General features: G+C 34.2%; 1 protein-coding gene across 8 annotated transcripts in view; it reads left to right on the top strand.

The window, feature by feature from the left end:
• The window catches only part of PPP1R21 (protein phosphatase 1 regulatory subunit 21), a 91765-nt gene that overhangs the window by 19744 nt on the left and 54283 nt on the right, over positions 1 to 17738 (top strand). For 7 of the 8 annotated variants that reach the window (XR_011972758.1, XM_072635626.1, XM_072635625.1 and 4 more), the window contains 6 exons: positions 4830 to 4931; positions 12909 to 13073; positions 13241 to 13299; positions 14381 to 14475; positions 14702 to 14754; positions 15271 to 15420. Coding sequence is in view for 7 of the 8 variants with exons in the window: in XM_072635626.1 (XP_072491727.1) it covers positions 4830 to 4931; positions 12909 to 13073; positions 13241 to 13299; positions 14381 to 14475; positions 14702 to 14754; positions 15271 to 15420 (624 nt within the window). In the remaining variant the exon portion in view is untranslated. Of the gene's footprint in view, positions 1 to 906; positions 4653 to 4829; positions 4932 to 12908; positions 13074 to 13240; positions 13300 to 14380; positions 14476 to 14701; positions 14755 to 15270; positions 15421 to 17738 lie in introns of those variants that run through there. The other variant, XM_072635631.1, reaches the window with a different exon arrangement.

Raw genomic sequence — 17738 nt, 5'->3', positions numbered from 1 at the left:
ACTTTTCCCCAGTGATATGCCACTCTATTTCTTAGACAATACCAGACTGTTTTGATAATTTACAGCTTTATAACAGTTTGAAATCTGGTACAGCTAGACTAACTTCTTTCCCCTTTTTTTTTTTTGTTGATTCCCTTGATATTCTTGAGCTTTTGTTCTTTTAGATGAATTTTGTTATTGTTTTTCCTGTCTCTAAAATATTTTTTTGATAGTTTTATTGGTATGGCACTGTATAAATTAATTTAGGTAGAATTTTCATTTTTATTATATTGACTTGGCCTATCCACAATGAATGAATATTTTTCATTGTTTAGATCTAGCTTTATTTGTGTGAGAAATGTTTTATAGTTTTGTTCATATAGTTCCTGGGGTTTTCTTGGCAGGGAGACTCCCAAGTATTTTATATTGTCTATGGTTATTTTAAATGGAATTTCTCTTTCTTTCTCTTGCTACTGGACTTTGTTGGTAATATATAGAAATGCTGATGATTTATGTGGATTTATTTTGTATCCTGCAACTTTGCTGAAGTTGTTAATAATTTTAAGTAGGTTTTTAGTTTATTCTTCAGGATTTTCTAAGTATAACATCATATCTGCAAAGAATGACAGTTTTGTTTTCTCATTGCCTATTCTAATTCCTTTAATTTCTTTTTGTTCTCTTATTGCTAGAGCTAACATTTCTAGTTGCATGTTAAATAATAGAGGTGACAATGGGCATCCTTGCTTCACCCCTGATTATATTAGGAAGGCTTCTAGTTTATCTCCAATACAAATAATGCTTGCTGATGGTTTTAGATAAATATTACTTATCATTTTAAGGTAAGCTCCATTTATTCCTATGCTCTCTAGTGTTTTTAATAGGAATGGGTGCTTTATTATGTCAAAGGCATTTTCTGCATCTGTTGAGATAATCATATAATATCTATTGGTGTTATTGATATGGTCAGTCAACCAGCATGCCTGGTATAAATATATTCCTTTTATAACACAAATATGATGCTGATACTCAAACCAGGAAGAGCCAAAATGAGAAAGAAAATTCTACAAAGGGTTGATTTGAAGGAAGCACTTTGTAAACTTTAAAATTTAATATGGATTTATAAATAATAACAGCTGTTGCTATTATGAATATTATCTGGAGTAACAATTGGCAATTATGTTTGACAGAGTTAGTACATTATAGTGGATAAAGAGCTAACCTCAAAGCTAGGAAAACTGAGTTTTGACACATACCCAATGTGTGACCCTGGCCAAATCACTTAATCTCTAAGTGCTCTAGATAGCTCTTCAAGCTTCTAAGTTACAGAGATGGTGCTAACCTACATTGGTAAAGGGAACTTCCTTACCTTTAAATTGACTTTATCAATTAAATTACAGGTCCAATTCGTATACCTAATAGTAATTAATAGCAACAATAGTAATTTTGCTATAGTGTGTTGCTACTAGTAAAAGGTAGTGTTCATTTTGAAACCTGTTTAAGATATCACCACCGATCATATGTGGAGGGAATAATTGGACTATCCACCTACCATAAACATTTAAGGATGTGGATACAGTTTCTAAACGTTTATTCTTAAAGAAATCATTGACAAACCAGCTTGGCTTTTTTGTGGCCAAATGAACTCCCCTTAGGTAAAAAAAAGTTGGGTTTTTTTTCCCTTAAGTTTTAATACAACATGACAGTTTTCTTGATGCTATATATAAATACTCATATTTTTGGAGATTTTATGATTTAGAAATTGCTTATTTCCTAAGTCTAATTTTTAATTGGAGAGGCACTAGAAATATAGTGGGTAGAAGGCCAACCTGTAAATTAGGAAGACCCTTTCATCATCTTCTCTTTACAGGGAAGAACAAGTGCCAGTCTACATTGTCTGATCACTTATGATGCTCACTGGGAGCACTATATGCTGATGACATCATGGTTTTGGTGTTTTCAAAATCTGGGTGCTCTGTAGTATCATATTTTCACAGGTTTAGAACTGTTAGGTTTAGTGGAGGTCATCTCACTCAATCCCTTCATTTTACAGATGAGAAAATTGAGGCATAGAGAAGTTGTGACTTTTCTCAGGTCTCCTAGGATTGGAATCCTGGTTCCTTGACTACAAAGCCTTCAGTCTTTTCCATAACCTCTGTAAGATTTTATGTCAGTGTGGAGAAGCAATACCAGTTAAACCAGTACTTTACTGTATTATGATGAATATGGGAAAAAGTCACACCCAGTGTAAAGCACCATGCTGTAGGCAGGACATATATCAGAACTTTTGGCCAATGTCCCTCTAGATCTTGACTGTATGCTCTACATGTACCTCAAGGCCTTTGTGCTGACTTCCTTCCACTGTGCAGTTTCTCACACCTCTCCAATTCTACTTAAATTCTGAATTCCTTTTTAAATACTTATAAATATAGAAGTTAATCACCAATTTCTAGTTTTTTGGATCATTTAGAATTACTTTTTTTATCTGATTTTTTTTTTCTGTACCATGCCAAGTGCTCAAAGAAAGCTCTTTCTGAGGCAAGACCACAGACTTTTTGTATGTTACTTTTTGGGAGTTTTTATTACTCTTTTTGGTTTGTCATTTTAGTTTACGTTTTTACTATAATTCTTGTCTCTGTATGAAGCTGAAGCAGAGTCCATCTGTCAACATGAATTTTGGTTTTCTCAACTTTGAGGTCCTCTTCTTGCCTTGGATATTTATGGACTTTTCTTCCAGGGTAATTGTCTTTGTGGAATTGTGTTTTGGAGATTGTAGCTGTGTACGCATATTTTTTCTCGGTAGGTATATTTCTCAGTCAGATAAAAGAGAGCAAGAATTCTATAAAAATTTGCTATTTTTGAAGGTAATTTTTGATACTCTGGATTCTGATCATAATTACAATCTGTTACCTGAAGAGTAGTGAACTGCTTTGCATGGGGTAGAGGCCAGCACCTAAGACGTTAGGACTATGCCTAACTCCAACTGGGAAGGACTAAAATTAAATGTCCTTTGGATTATTTTACCTTTTATTTCAAAAGTATAGACCTTTTTGATTTTAGAGTTTTTTATTCCAGAAACTCTTTATACAGTCTATCCTCTAGTCAGTTACAAAATGATTTTCAAAAAGTGCAGGTATAATTATGTCACCTCCATCACCCCCCCTCAGTTTTCTCTGATGATTTCTTTTGCCTCTAGGATCAAATACTCTGGTATTTGATATTCAAAGATCTTCATAACCCAACCTCTTCCTACCTTTCCAGTCTTATTTCCTAACACTTACTCTTTGATCCAGTGGCAGTGGCCTCCTGGCTGTTCCACAAACTAGACACTCCATCTCTTGATTTTGGGCATTTTCTCTGGCTGTGCCCCATGTCTGGAATGTCCTTTGTCTGCTCCAACTGTTGATCTCCTTGGCTTCCTTTAAGTCCTAGCTGTCTATAATCCTACCTTCTACCAGAAGTCTTCTCCAGCCCTTCTTATTCCAGTACCTTCTCTCTGTTAATTATCTCCTATTCATCCTATACATAGCTTGTTTGTACATAACCTGTTTGTTTGTTGATTCCCCCATTAGATTGTGAGTTCCTTGAAGGAAAGACCTGTCTTTTACCTCTTTTTGTATCCCCAGTGCTTAGCACAGTGCCTGGCACATAGTAGGTGCTTAATAAATGTTTATTGATTAATTGATACTCTTGCTGTTACAGAAGGAATTACCAGCAGTTTGTCAGTGTTTCTTCACTTGACCATTTATTTGTATTGGTAATTAAAATATCATCTATTGGAGGAAAAAAACCCAAAAATGTATTTTTTGCCAACACTATTTAACAAGTATATGATTACTTTTGTTATAAAGTATAAGGTAAAACTTCTTTCGCATGATTTTTGATAGAAGAGACTGGTGCACTTGAAAGTTTCAAAGAAGACAAAATAGAATTGAATCCATTATATCTCACTGGAAAAAGAATTCAGACTAGTAACTTTTACAAGTTTCCATGAAAATACTTTTAGTACATCATGCCTCACTGACCTTAAGCTGAATCTGTTCAGCAAAACTCAAACCTTTCAAGGTTTTGTGGCATCATGAGCTGGTAGTTTTTTGAGCATTTTCCTGTTTCATGTACAACAACATGGATTTGGACCTTTTGTTTTACTTGCTTTTGTTACTATTTCCATTTTTAAACAGGATGAGGAAATGAGATGAAGTGAGAGGCAGAGAAGTACAGAAATAATGTGAAAAGGACTGTGTTACTGTTAGATCAAGTTTCTTTGATAGTCCCAGGTCCCTGTGTTAAGGAGGAACATTATTGGATTATTTGCATAATATTACTCTTCTGTGAGTAAAAAAAATTAAGAAAGGATTAAAAATAGCCAACTGTAGACCTTTTTTGAAAAAGCTGCGCCAGAGCTCTGCAAGTCCCTTTAATTAGAGAGCTTTAGAAATGAGAGTAGACTGATGGATGATGAGCTCATCTCTGGAATGTGATTAAGGGAGTTATTTGTTTCTCGGGAGGCTCCTTTCTCAATACTGAACTTGGAGTGTGTGTGGCCATGGACACATCACTTAGTTTCTCTGAAGCTGTGTTTATTCTCCAGTTAAAGAGGGACATTAATGGTTTCATTGCCAGTCTTATAGAATTATAAGGAAAACATTTTGTAAATTTTAAAGTGCTAACCGAATGTAAGTTGTTGCTTGTCTCGACCTAGCATTTTATTGGCACAGGAAACTCATGGTGTGGAAATTTGCTACACCAAATCAGATCTGTTCTCTGTGTATTATTTGTCATCTCAAAGGGTTGTCTGGTATTTTTCTCTAAAAGATTAAAGTTATGTGAACATGATTTGTTCTTTTCAATAGAAAAGTGGAGAATCTTCCTCTCAGTTGAGTCACGAGCAGAAAAGTGTCTTTGATGAAGACCTTCAAAAGAAGATAGAAGAAAATGAGCGGTTGCATATACAAGTGAGTAAATTTCTGTTTCCTCTGTTGAATTTTTAAAAACTAATTTGATTTTTTTGTTCTAAGTTTAAACACCAGAAAAGAGTATACAGAGGATAATGCAAAAGAGAATTGCATTTAACATACTTAAAAAAATTACATATATTACTGAACTTCTTTATTTTTGCGTCTTTGCATTTAAAAAGAAATTTTAATGGTCCTATTTGTCTTTTCTTTTTTTTTAAATCCCTATTATCATCGCCTCCCCTGAGGGAGGCCTTCCTCCCAATTAAAAACCTGAAAGAAAAACAATCTTAATAAATATACATAGCTAAGCGAAATGTACCCACACAGTGGCCATTTCTAAAATTGTATATATTTTTCGGTATCTTGAGTTCATCACCTCTCAATCAAAAAGTGAGCAATGTGCTTCATTCATCTTAGGTCCTCTGGAGTCATGATTGTAGAGTTGCATTGATTAGAGTTTTTAAGTGTTTCAGTTTTTCATTACAATGTTTTTGTTATAATTTTTTCTTTTTTCGTTTTTCATCAATTCGAATTACCCAGGATTCTCTGAATTCGTGTCTTTTCTCATTTCTTAAGTTAGAAAAGGTAATCTTTCATTTCTTTTTACCTGAGAGACTATTTTATAGAGAACTTATACAAGGCTGTCTCAGAGGTCAGAAGAAGCGATACAAGGACCACTCTCAAGTTCTCTTTGAACAACTTAAGTATCCATTGTGAAATGTGGGAAACGCTGGCACAGGACCACCTAGCATGGCATGTCCACATCAAAGAAGGCTTTGTACACCATGGGCCAAGCGGAATCACAGTATCGCAAAGGAAATGTGAGACGTGCAAATCTAGAGACGTCTCTATTCCAAATGTTCCATTGTGCCTGACCTGTGATAGGGTCTTCTTAGCTCATATTGGACTGATCAGACACAGTCAGACAGATTGTTCCTCAACCCCAACATCACGATGTCATTGATCCTCTTTGAGTACAAAGGACTAATAAGAAGAAGTTAGAATAATACCCCATTGTATTCACATACGACAGTTTTTTAAAAAAAAATTTATACATTTATATTGATAGCTTTTTTTTTAGCATCACCATATTTTCCTTTGGTATTCCTTCCACTCTCCCTCCCAGATAACCATCCCATATAACAAATACTATCTTTTAAAGACAAAAAAACATTAGAGGAAAAAATTAACTTATTTGTTCCACTACATTAAAAAAGTCTGAAAATATGTGCAAGACTTAAGAACCTCCCATCTCTGCAAGGGGCATGCCACAGTTTAGCCATTCCCCAATTAATAGACACTACCTTAGATTCCAGTTCTTCAGTTTTTGGGGTTTTTTTCTTGTTTTGCTTATGACTAATTTTCCTTCTTAGCTTCTTCTCTTCCCTCATTCCATTTGTTTCCCTGTTAAATTTGATTTATTTCTACACCAAACTCTGCATGCGTTTGACCTTTCTTGCTCCTTTTCTGATAAGAATGAGGTTTATCTAATGTTTGCTCCTCCCCCACCCCTTCCTCTATGTTTTCATATTCTTTTTATACAGCCTAGTTATGAGAAACAGCAAACTCCACTCCATTCTTCCTCCATTCTACACTAATATATTCTTTTTATCCTCCTGTTTTTTCTCCTCTTAAAACCCTCCTAATTGAAAGTAGGTCCTTTGTTTTTCTTATTTAATTCTAGTATTCTTTAAAAACATTAATACCTGTTTCTTCTCCTTCTATTATAATATTAAGACGTCATCATTACATAATATCTTCCATTTCTTCATATAAATTTGTCTTTTTTAGGGTTCTCTTAACTGTTGTGTTTTTTATTTTGTAGTTTTTATTCAGCTTTGGTCATTTCCTCAGAAATACTTTAAAGTCTTCTATTCCATTAAAGTTTCTCCCCCATCCTACCCCTTGTAGTATTGTGTGCAGTATTGTAGGAAAGGTTATTCTTGGTTATAAGCCTATATTTTTTGCTTCTTTTGGAATGTCACATTATTACAAGATTTTCTGCTATTTTTCATAGAATCTGTCAGGTGGGATCTCACCTGTGATTCTTCTACTTGAAGTATTTCTTGTTTTTAAAAAAATTACTTTGTTTAGTGAATTTATTATTAATTAATATCAGTTTGTTAAAATTCTTTGTCTTTATAGTGTTATTACTGTCTACATTGTTCTGATTCTGATTACTTCACTCTGCTTCAATTCATACAAAGTCTTTCCAGGTTTCTCTGAAACTCTCCCCTTCACCATTTCTTATAGTACATTCGTGTACCATAACCAATCTCCAGTTGATGGATATCTACTTAATTTCCAATTCTTTCCCATCATAAAAAGAGCTTTTATAAATATTTTTGAATATATTTATTCTTTTCCCCTTTCTTTGATCTGTGTGGGCCATAGACCTTGTAATGAGTGGTATCTCTGAGTCAAAGGTATGCACTGCATAGTAACTTTTTGAATATAGTTCCATATTGCTTTCCAAAGTGGTTGGCCCAACTCCTGCTCCATTTTAGTGCATTAATGTGCCTGTTTCCTTGCAACTGCCCCAATATTTGTCACTTTCTTTTTTGGTCAACTTTGCCAATCTAATGGGATATAAGTGGAACCTCAGAGTTGCTACAGTTTGCATTTCTTTAATTATTAGTGATTTGGAATGTCTTTTTATATGACTGTAACTTAGATTTCTTCCTTAGAAAACAGTCAATTCATATTTTTTGATGATTTATCAATTGGGGAATGACATTTATTTTTTACAAATTTCAGTCAATTCCTAATATATCTTGGAAATGAGACCCTTATCAGAGAAATTTGTTGCAAATATTTTTTCTTAATTTGTTTTCCTTCTAATTTTAGCTGCATTGGTTTTGCTTGTACAAAAACTTAAAAATTTTATATAATCAAAATTGCCCTTTTTTCTCTTTCAGTGATTGCTTTTATTCCTCTTTTGATCACGAGCATTTCCATAGATCTAAGCTAATTTTTTGCTTCTCTGATTTGTTTCTAATGTCACCCTTAATGCCTATGTGATATATCCATTTAAAACTTACTGTGATGTACTGTATGAGATGTTGATCTATACTTAGTTTCTTCCAGACTACTTTCCAGTTTTCCCAGTAGTTTTTGTTAAATAATGAGCATATTTGAGCATTACCAATGTGAGGCTACTATGTTCATTTGCTTCTTTCTGTTGTGTATCTGATCTCTTCCACTGATTGATCTCTTTATTTCTTAACCAGGACCAGCTTGTTTTAATGATTATTGCTTTACAGAATAGTTTTTGTGATGTTACTAATATGTTCCCTTCCCATATTTTTTATTATTCCTTGAGATTCTTGACATTTTGTTCCTCCAAATGAATTTTATTATTTTTTCTAGCTCTGTAAAGTAATCCTTTCATAGTTCTGTTAGTATGATACTGATTAAGTACAATAATTTAGTTATCACTGTCATTTTTTATAGTATTGGCTTGCATTTGTATTGGCAGTATTCTTTCATGTGGGGATTTTGAATTGGCTATGACATTGCTATTTTCCTTTTAGGGGCTTTTCCTAGAGGGGTGATTGGTGAATTTTTCTATCTTCACTTTGCCCTCTGCTTTTGATAGATCTGGAAAGTTTTATGTATGATTTCTTGAAATGAAGTTTAGGCTATAAAAAAAAAATAATCATTTTCAAGAAGTTCAGTGGTTCTTAAGTGATCTAGGCTTGTTTTCCAGGTCAGTTGTTTTTGTGTCAGATATCTTACATTTTTTCCTGCTTTTTCAGTCTTGTTTTTGTTTCAGTATTTACAGAATCATTGATTTCTGTTTCGTTTTGTTTTTTAGCTTTCAAAGTATCTCTTATTTAGGCAAATTTTACTTTTTTTCTTTTAAGCTGCTAATTCTTTCCTCCAAAGTTCTTATTTTATTTATTTTGTACAAGCAAAACCCATGCAGCTAAAATTAGAAGGAAAACAGACAAATTAGGAAAAAATTTTATTTTTTTATTTATCTCTTCTTTTCTTCTAGGTATTGATGTAGTCTTTGTGGAAAATCCTTTTTTTTCCCCTTTGACTTTTGCAGTTGTTTCAGTTATTACTCTCTTTTTTGATTTAGATCCACAGCAGTTTTTTATGCTAGTTGGTGTCTTCTTTGAAGCAGCTGGTGACATAGTGGATAGCTGAACCCACAGTCTTGAGTTCAAATGTGGTTTCAGATGCTAGCTGTGTGACCCTGGGCAAGTCATTTAACTTCTGTGCCTAAGTTTCCTCATCTGTAAAATAGGGAAAATATAGCACCTACATCAGGGATATTGTGAAGATCAAATGAGGTATTTGTAAAGCATTTTGCAAAGGCGCTGGCACATAGTAGGTGCTTAATGAATGTTAGTTGTTGTTGCTGCTGCTGTTGTCAATGTTTTTATTGTTACTAGATTTACTCATCTCTCTAGCATTAGTTCCTGAATGGGGGCTCTGTGCCAGGTCCAGGCTCCTCTCCCTTCTATGCTTTTTAGATGGCTGTTCAGTCTGGTACTCTGGGTTCCTGAGCTGACCTCCATTTTCCAGGGTTAAGCTCATTGAATCTTTGAGTTTCACAGCACTGCATCTTTTGGACCCTCTATGATATCTTAAGACAGAGTACTAGGAATTTTGGGGTCCCTGGAGTCTTGATTATCTTGGTCTGAATTGACAGTCCTCAGGTCTTACAAGGTTCTTAACCCTGGGATTTTTTGATCTTCCTGGAACTTTGGAGAGATGGAGTGTTTAGGGAGGATGTTTTCTTAATGCCTCTTTATATACAGATTCCTACAGGCTCCATGTTTCTGGCCTTTGTCTTTTTGAGATGGGAGGCTCTTGGCATGCTTTCTTGCCTCAGCACTGCATTTGCTGGCAGTACCCTTTCCTGTTGCCCATGGGCTAGTGACTGACTTTTTGTGCAGTTTTGCAGAAGTCACTTACTGTAGTTTTAGATTTGAGTTTTTTGGTCCTTATTTGGTCTGGTGATGTCTCCCTTTATATTTAGGTCTTGTACCCATTTTTACTTTGGTAAATGCTGTAAGATTTTGGTCTATACCCAATTTCTTCTAGTACTGATTTCTAGTTTCCTAACAGTTTTTAACCATATAATGAATTCTTATCCCAAAAGCTCAAATCTTTACATTTGTTAAATAAAGGTTACTGAGTCATTTACCACTATGTACAGTATGTCTTCTCCGTTACACTGATACACTTTTCGCTTTCTTAGCCAATACCAGATATTTTTGATAATTACTGCCTTATAATATAGTTTAAGATCTGATACTGTTAATAAATCTCCTTCTTTTACACTTGTTTTCATTAATTCCTTTGCTGTCTTGAACTTTTGTTCTTCCAAATGAGTTTTGTTATTATTTGTTCTAGCCGAATAAAATAATTTTTTGGTACTTAACTGGGATAGCATTGAATAAGTAGATTAATTTAGGGTAGAATTATCATTTTTATTGTATTGGATCTGCCTGCCCATGAACCATTACTATTTCTTCAATTATTTAAATCTGACTTTATTGGTATAGAAAATATTTTATAATTATATTCATGTAATTCCTGGATTTGTCTTGGCAGGTGTACTCCTAGGCATTTTATGCTGTCTACAATTGCTTTATTTTTTATATAATTAGTTAATTTTTTGTTTTTCAGTATTCACTTCCATAAGATTTTGGGTTTTGAATTTTTGTCCCACACCCTCTTTTCCTTCCTCCCCAAGATGGCGTGCAGTTTGACATAGGCTCTACTTATACTTTCATATTAAACATAGTTTCACATCAGTCATGATGTAAAGAAGAATTAGAACTAATAGGAGAAACCATGAGAAAGAAGAAACAAAACAGCAAAAGAAAAGGGGAGCAAATAGTATGCTTCCATCTGTATTCAGATTCCAAAGTTAATAGCATTTTCCATCATGAGTCTTTTTGGGGTTGTCTTAGATCCTTGCATTGCTGAGAATAGCGAAGTCTGTCAAGGTCAGTCCTTACACAATGTGGCTTTTACTGTGTATACTGGTTCTGTTCATTTCACTGACATTGGTTCATATGAGTCTTTTCAGGTTTATCTAAGGCCTGCCTGCTTATTTCTTATAGCACAGTAGTATCCCATTACATTCATATGCCACAACTTGTTCAGCCATTTCCCAATTGATGGATATCCCCTCAGTTTCTAATTCTTTGCTACCACAAAAAGAGCTGCTATAAATATTTTTGTACATATAGGTCCTTTTCCTGTTTTTATGATCTTTTTGGGATGCAGACCTAGTAGTGGTATTACTGGGTCATATGGTATGCCCAACAATTTTATAGCCCTTTGGGCATAGTTCCAAACTGCTCTACAGAATGGTTGGATTAGTTCACTCCACCAGCAGTGCATTAGTCTTCCCATTTTCCCACATCTTCTCCAGCATTTGTCATTTTCCAGTTTTGTCATGTTAACCAATCTGATAGGTGTGATGTGGTACCTTAGAGTCATTTTGATTTGCATTTCTCTAATCAGTAGTGATTCAGAGCATTTTTTCAAACAACTGTAGATAGCTTTAATTTTTTTGTGGGAAAAACTGCCTGTTCATATCCTTTGACCATTTATCAAATGGGGAATGACTTTCTGTATTCTTATACAACCGAATCATTTCTCTATATTTTAGAAATGAGGCCTTTATCAAAGACGCTGGTTGTAAGAATTGTTTCCCAACTTTCTGCTTCGCTTCTAATCTTGGTTGCATTTGCTTTTGTTTGCAAAAACCTTTCAGTTTAATGTAATCAAAATCATCCGTTTTGCATTTCATAATATTCTCTATCTCTTGTTTGGACATAAATTCTTCCCTTTTCCATAGATCTTAAAATTACTTTAAATGGGCTGTCTCTTACCATCTCTTCTTTCAGGGTTTTGTTGGTGATCTATAGAAATATTGATGTCTTATGTGCATTTATTTTATATCCTGCTAAAATTATATTTTCTACTAACTTTTTAATTGAGTCTCTGGGATTTTCCAAGTATACCATCATAGTGTCTGTAAAAATGGATGGTTTTTATTACCTCATTGCCATTCTGATTTCTTCTATTTCTTTTTCTTCTTTTATTGCTATTACTAGCATTTCTAATACAATATTGAATAATATTGGAGATTGTTTCACTCCTGATATTATTAAGAACAGTTCTAGCTTATCCCTATTACAAGTAATGCTTAGTTTTAGATAGATGCTTCTTATCATTTTATGCCTAGGTTTTCAAATGTTTTTAACAGGAATGTATTATATTTTGTCAGAAGCTTTTTCCTTATTAATTGATATAATCATATGACTTTTATTACTTTTGTTGTTGATATGATCATTTATATTAATGTTTTCCTTATGATAAACCATCCCTGTATTCTTGGAATGAGTCCAGCTTGGTCACAATGTATAATCTTCGTGATATATTCTTATAGTCTCCTAGCTAGTATTTTATTTAGAAGTTTTGCATCCATATTCATTAATGAAATTGGTGTATAGCTTTCTTTAAATTGCGGTTTTTAAAAGTACTGTGTCAAATCACAAGATATAACGTGTCTGAAACTATATTGTTTGATTTTTGCTTCCATGTAAATGGTGAGGGAAAATTTTTGTGTGAAGAATTATTTGGCCTTTGAAAATATTTATTATACAATATTAGATCTTTAAAGAGAGAGAATATTTAGCTCAAATTCCTCATTTTGCATACTTTAAAAATTTATTTGAACTTGGCTAAAGTGTTAATGCTTCAGTATTTTCTGGCTAATGTTCTGATATAACCATTTGAATTGGTAAATGACTTTTACCAGAGGGAAAAACACCTCAGGTCTTTGGAGAATAATTTTAAAAAGGTTTGTTTGTATTTGTGATTGGAGTATAGTGCAGTAGGAAGTTATACCTTAACCAGTGAGATTCCCTGGCTTCCAGAAGCTAATCTTCAGGAGACAAAGATATTCTTGATAATAGAATAATGGCTTTTTCTTCTCAGTTTTTTGAAGCTGATGAACAGCATAGACACATGGAGGCAGAACTGAGAAGCAGACTGGAGACACTGGAGACAGAAGCAGCACAGCACCAAGCAGTCGTAGATGGTTTAACACGGAAGTACATGGAAACCATAGAAAAACTGCAGAATGACAAGGCCAGATTAGAAGTAAGCTTCCCTGTTTGTTAAAAATGTCTAAACAAGAGTCAGATCCTTATTCTGTGTGCTTTGAAAAACAGAATATTATTTAAGATGAGAATCTTATTTGAAACACCTCTCTTAATATACTTTTATTTACAAAGTGAGAATTTTTGGCTTTTCTTTTTTAAATTCAGGTAAAATCACAAACACTGGAAAAAGAGGCCAAGGATTGTCGACTTCGAACAGAAGAATGGTATGTTTAAGCGTGTTGAATGTAACAAATGTAAATTTCGAACAGCATTAAATAGGAATTTAGAAGACCTGACCTCTCTTGTCTGGACCTTGCAATTAACCAGCTATGTATGGACAAGTCATATGTCTCTGTGCTTCATGTTCCTTATCTGTAAAAACCAAGGGGTTGGATTAGATAACTTGTAATATATCTCCTAGATCTATAATTTTATAATCTTAAGCACTTTGTTCATGTGGACTGCATCTTAGTATCTAGCTTGAGAGTAGAGTTTGTGGTTTGTCTTAATGGCTTCAGAATTTAGAGGCAGGGCACCATAAGCTGCACTGTAAGGTTTGTATTATTTCCTGTTCTAAGTGACTTGACTGTTCTGCAGATAGTCTGTGAAGTTAAGGCACCGTACCAAATCTTGGCTATGCTTTAAATTTTTTTAAAATGTGCTTTTAATGAAATAAAGGTTTATGATCATTTGGAAATATCTAAATATTCTAGTTCAAATTTTATTTTTGTTAAAATTATAAAAGCAAAAATTTAAATTTATAGTTACAGTTAGATACTTAGAACAGCTCAAAGTGTTGTAGATGTATGTAGAGTGTAAAAAGGTAAAGTCAACTAAATTTTTTTCTTTTGGTTTCTTTGGCATTGAAGGGATCACATAAGTGATTCAGCAAACCTTTGGTGAGGTTAAATACAAAACTTAAATGACTGAATTTTCTTTTCTGAGATCAGATTAATTTAATATCCCTTTATTTACTTTATATCTTATATCATAGGGAGAAAATTGATAATTTTGAAATCAAAGGTGAATCTAAGTTTGGAAAAATAAACTAAAGGATGGACAAGATACTATAAGTAATCTCATACTATTAAAGTCTTTCACTAGAAACTGTAGTTTTTTAGGACTAAGGTAGTGAGTGATTGAGTATTTTTTTAGTCTTTTTATTCATTCAAAACCCAACAGCTCTTCATGCTTTATTTCATGTCTAAGACATGGTAATCTGAAAATGAGGTAACTTGCAGTTGATGTGTGTAAATATATGGTTTAGAATTTGATTTCTAACATTAAGGGGTTTTTTTCTTACAGTCAACTTCAGCTGAATAACCTTCATGAGGATTTATCAAGTAGATTAGAGGAATCCTTGTCTATCATCAATGAAAAAGTACCTTTTAATGACACAAGTAGGTAGCATAAAATTTTTCTAATTCACTGTTGGGATATGCCAGGCTGAATGGTTGTTATCTGTGTGGATAGAAGACTAATTGTGGCTGGTTTTTGCTGTCTTTTTTTGCGTCCAGAGGTTTAACTTAGATCAAAAACTATCATGGTTTTGGGGTTAAACTGCTTTTTTGCTGTTTTATGTAAAATGGAACTCTCATATCCTATGTATAACTCTTTGTCTTCTAGGATTTAGTCAGTATAATGCTCTGAATGTTCCACTACACAATAGGAGACATCAGGTAAACCCCAAGTTAAATTTTTCTTTTTCAGTGCTCATTCTTTTAAAAATACCAAAGAGTTAGTTGATTGATATCATTGAAGGACGTTCAGCCAGAAGATTTAACTTGTTTTTATTTGTGATGTTTGCACACTGACACCCATCAAAAACAAGGCCCATTTAAAATTTTTTTACTATCTTGTGTGACATTTGAAGTCCCCTACTTCTTTAAGTATATCACCTTTTAGGTAAGTAAAACTGATTAACATATCATGTTAGACTTAGTAAGGCATCTGTGATACAAATTACTTCAGTTAAGTGAAAGGACTATATTTCCTAATTTTTCATATCTCTCATATTAGTTAGGCATGAATATTGACAGGTGGGGTGGGAGAATTTAGCTTAAATTAAGAAATTATTTATTTAAAAATGTTAAGATGGCTTTAAAAGGAGAAAAAAACTTCAAGAATATTGTGAGATAGTAGTTTGGCAGTTGTATTACTGTTTCAGTTTTAATTATGTATTTGTAATTTTAAAGCTGAAGATGCGGGATATTGCTGGGCAAGCCTTGGCTTTTATTCAAGATCTTGTGACAGCTCTTCTGAACTTTCATACCTACACAGAACAGAGAGTCCAGATTTTTCCCATCGATTCTGCGATTGATACTATATCACCATTAAATCAGAAGGTAAATTTGTCTCAGTATTTTTTTCACCTTCATATGAAGAAGACATTTTACTCTTCAAACACTTTTAATCAACAGATATTTAGTACCTGTTACCTATGATTCAGTTTAATGAGCATTTAGTAAGTGCCTTCTATATAGAGGGCGTGGTGCTAGGTGCATGAAGGGGATGAAGGGGATTAGCCCTCCAGAACTTATATTCTAGTTGGGCGACAAGCCAATAACATGTCAAGTCAAATAACAACACAAGGATTAAGTAACAGTAATGTAGGAGATGTCACAAGATAGTTCATGCATTAAAGAAGAATATGAAAAAATATCATGAGTTCAGAGGAGAAGAGGAATCATTGGATGGGAGTAATTGACAAAAGTTTCACATTGGAGGTAGCAGTTCTAAAAGAATTGGTAGGATATTGGTAGGCAAAGAGGAGACAGGTGGGCAAAAAATTTTGGGGATTAGTGTGCAAAGATTGTGTATGTGTGTGTGTGTGTGGGGGGGATTGGTGTGAGGGTTGGGAAGGAGTAGGGTAGGAGAGACAGTGATAGTCCAGTTTACCTGTATGTAATTAATTTACAGGAGCCATGGCAGATATGACCAGATATATAGGATAGGGCCAGATGGTAGAGAGTTTTGAATCCTTGAGCTGAGAAGTTTTGGCACCATTTTGTTGATGATGGGCCATTTTAAGTTCTTGGTATATTTTAAGGCTCAGCTAGAAACACCCAAGGAAGCGTTGAAAAAGGCAGGAGAAACTTCCCAAACTGGGAGTAATCCTCTGTTTTCCTGCAAACTAGGTTCATAAGTGGCATCTCCAGAATGGGACTGAAAATTTAGGTAAGGGTTACAGTTAGGAATGTCACCAGTCTTAGGCACAGTGACCCTTAGGCCATGATAGGAGGAAATAGTGTAGTCTTGTGAGAAGTTGTTCCACTGATTTGGTATATCATTAAATCAAGGTCTCACTGCATCTCCTAGGTCCTTATTATCCTTATTATCTGTGCCAGGATAACTTAGTTGTTTGATAGGGACAGGTTGCATCCTATTTAAGCAAGTTTGACTGGTTTTCTGCTTCTGATGTTACAGTCAAGGAGGGCTAAATATCTGAAGCCTGGAAAAAGCTAGATCAGCAGGTTCTAAGTACCTCAGTATGGATAGTTTTCAGAGATGAAGCAGTTTGAAAGGGAGGGAATTCTAGGTAAGAGGTGAGGAGCTAGCAAGCCCATAGATAACTTGTTTGACAGGAAATGTTTTTTTGAAAAAACTGAAAGTTTTTATAGATTACAGCATTTACCTAAGGCATTTGATGAAGCACTTCTCTAGTGCTGTTTATGTGGGAAAAATAGAGAGATGTGGATTCAGTGATGGTACAAATAAATGGATCCAGAGTTGGTTAGATGACTAGATGCAAAGCCTCCTTGTTAGTTGGTCTACATCAGCCCTAGTAGAGGGCTTTAAGGATTGATGATACAACAGTGAGTTGTATAAAGACCCAAATGGCATATTTTTCAAATTTGTGGATAGCACAAAGTAGGGAGAGCTAACTCACTGAGACACAGGATTCCAAAAGATTATGATGGGTTTGAATATTGGCATGAATCTAATGAGATGAAATTTAATAAGGATAAATAAGAAGTCCCTCCCTACTCATGAAGTTGATTTTTTAACCCAAGTTCAAAGTAGAGTTATGACTTTTTAATAATTTCTTAAAAAAAAGATCTGGAGGTTTTAGTGAACTATAATCTCATTATGAGTCAGTAGTGAGCTGTGGTGACCAAGAAAGCTCATATAATTTCCAGCTGCCTTAAAAGATAGCTAGTATCTAGGAATAAGGAGCTTTCGGTCCTTTCATATTCTGTCATGGCCAAATCATATCTGGAATTCCTGTCTTCATTTCTTGGTGACGTATTTTAGGAAAAACATTGAGGAAGTTGACTAGGATAATGAAAGTTCTCCAATTCATGCCTTTTGAGAATTGGTTGGAGGAACTAGTGGCCTGGAGAAATAAGTCTTAGAGGAGATGTGATTACTATTGAAAAATACTTGAAAGACTCTCATGTGAAAGAGAGGTTAGACTTGTACTGGTTGGCCATGGGACAGAGCTAGGAGCAGTGGGTGAGAGTTGCAAAGAGGGAATTTTGGATTGATGTAAAGAAAAATCTCCTATTAATTAGAGGTTTCCAAAAGTAGGATGGGTTACCTCTGGAGGTAGTGCACTGCCTCCTCACTTAAGATTTTTCAGCAAACACTGGATGACTTTTTGCTAGAAAAAAGGTACTTTTTTTTTTTTCAGGCATAAGTGGGAGTAGGTGGACCATAGGTT

The sequence above is a fragment of the Notamacropus eugenii genome, chromosome 1 (assembly GCF_028372415.1).
Source record: "Notamacropus eugenii isolate mMacEug1 chromosome 1, mMacEug1.pri_v2, whole genome shotgun sequence".
Lineage (NCBI taxonomy): Eukaryota > Metazoa > Chordata > Mammalia > Diprotodontia > Macropodidae > Notamacropus > Notamacropus eugenii.
The sequence above is the reverse complement of the archived record's forward strand: the minus strand, read 5'-3'. Positions and strand labels throughout refer to the sequence as shown.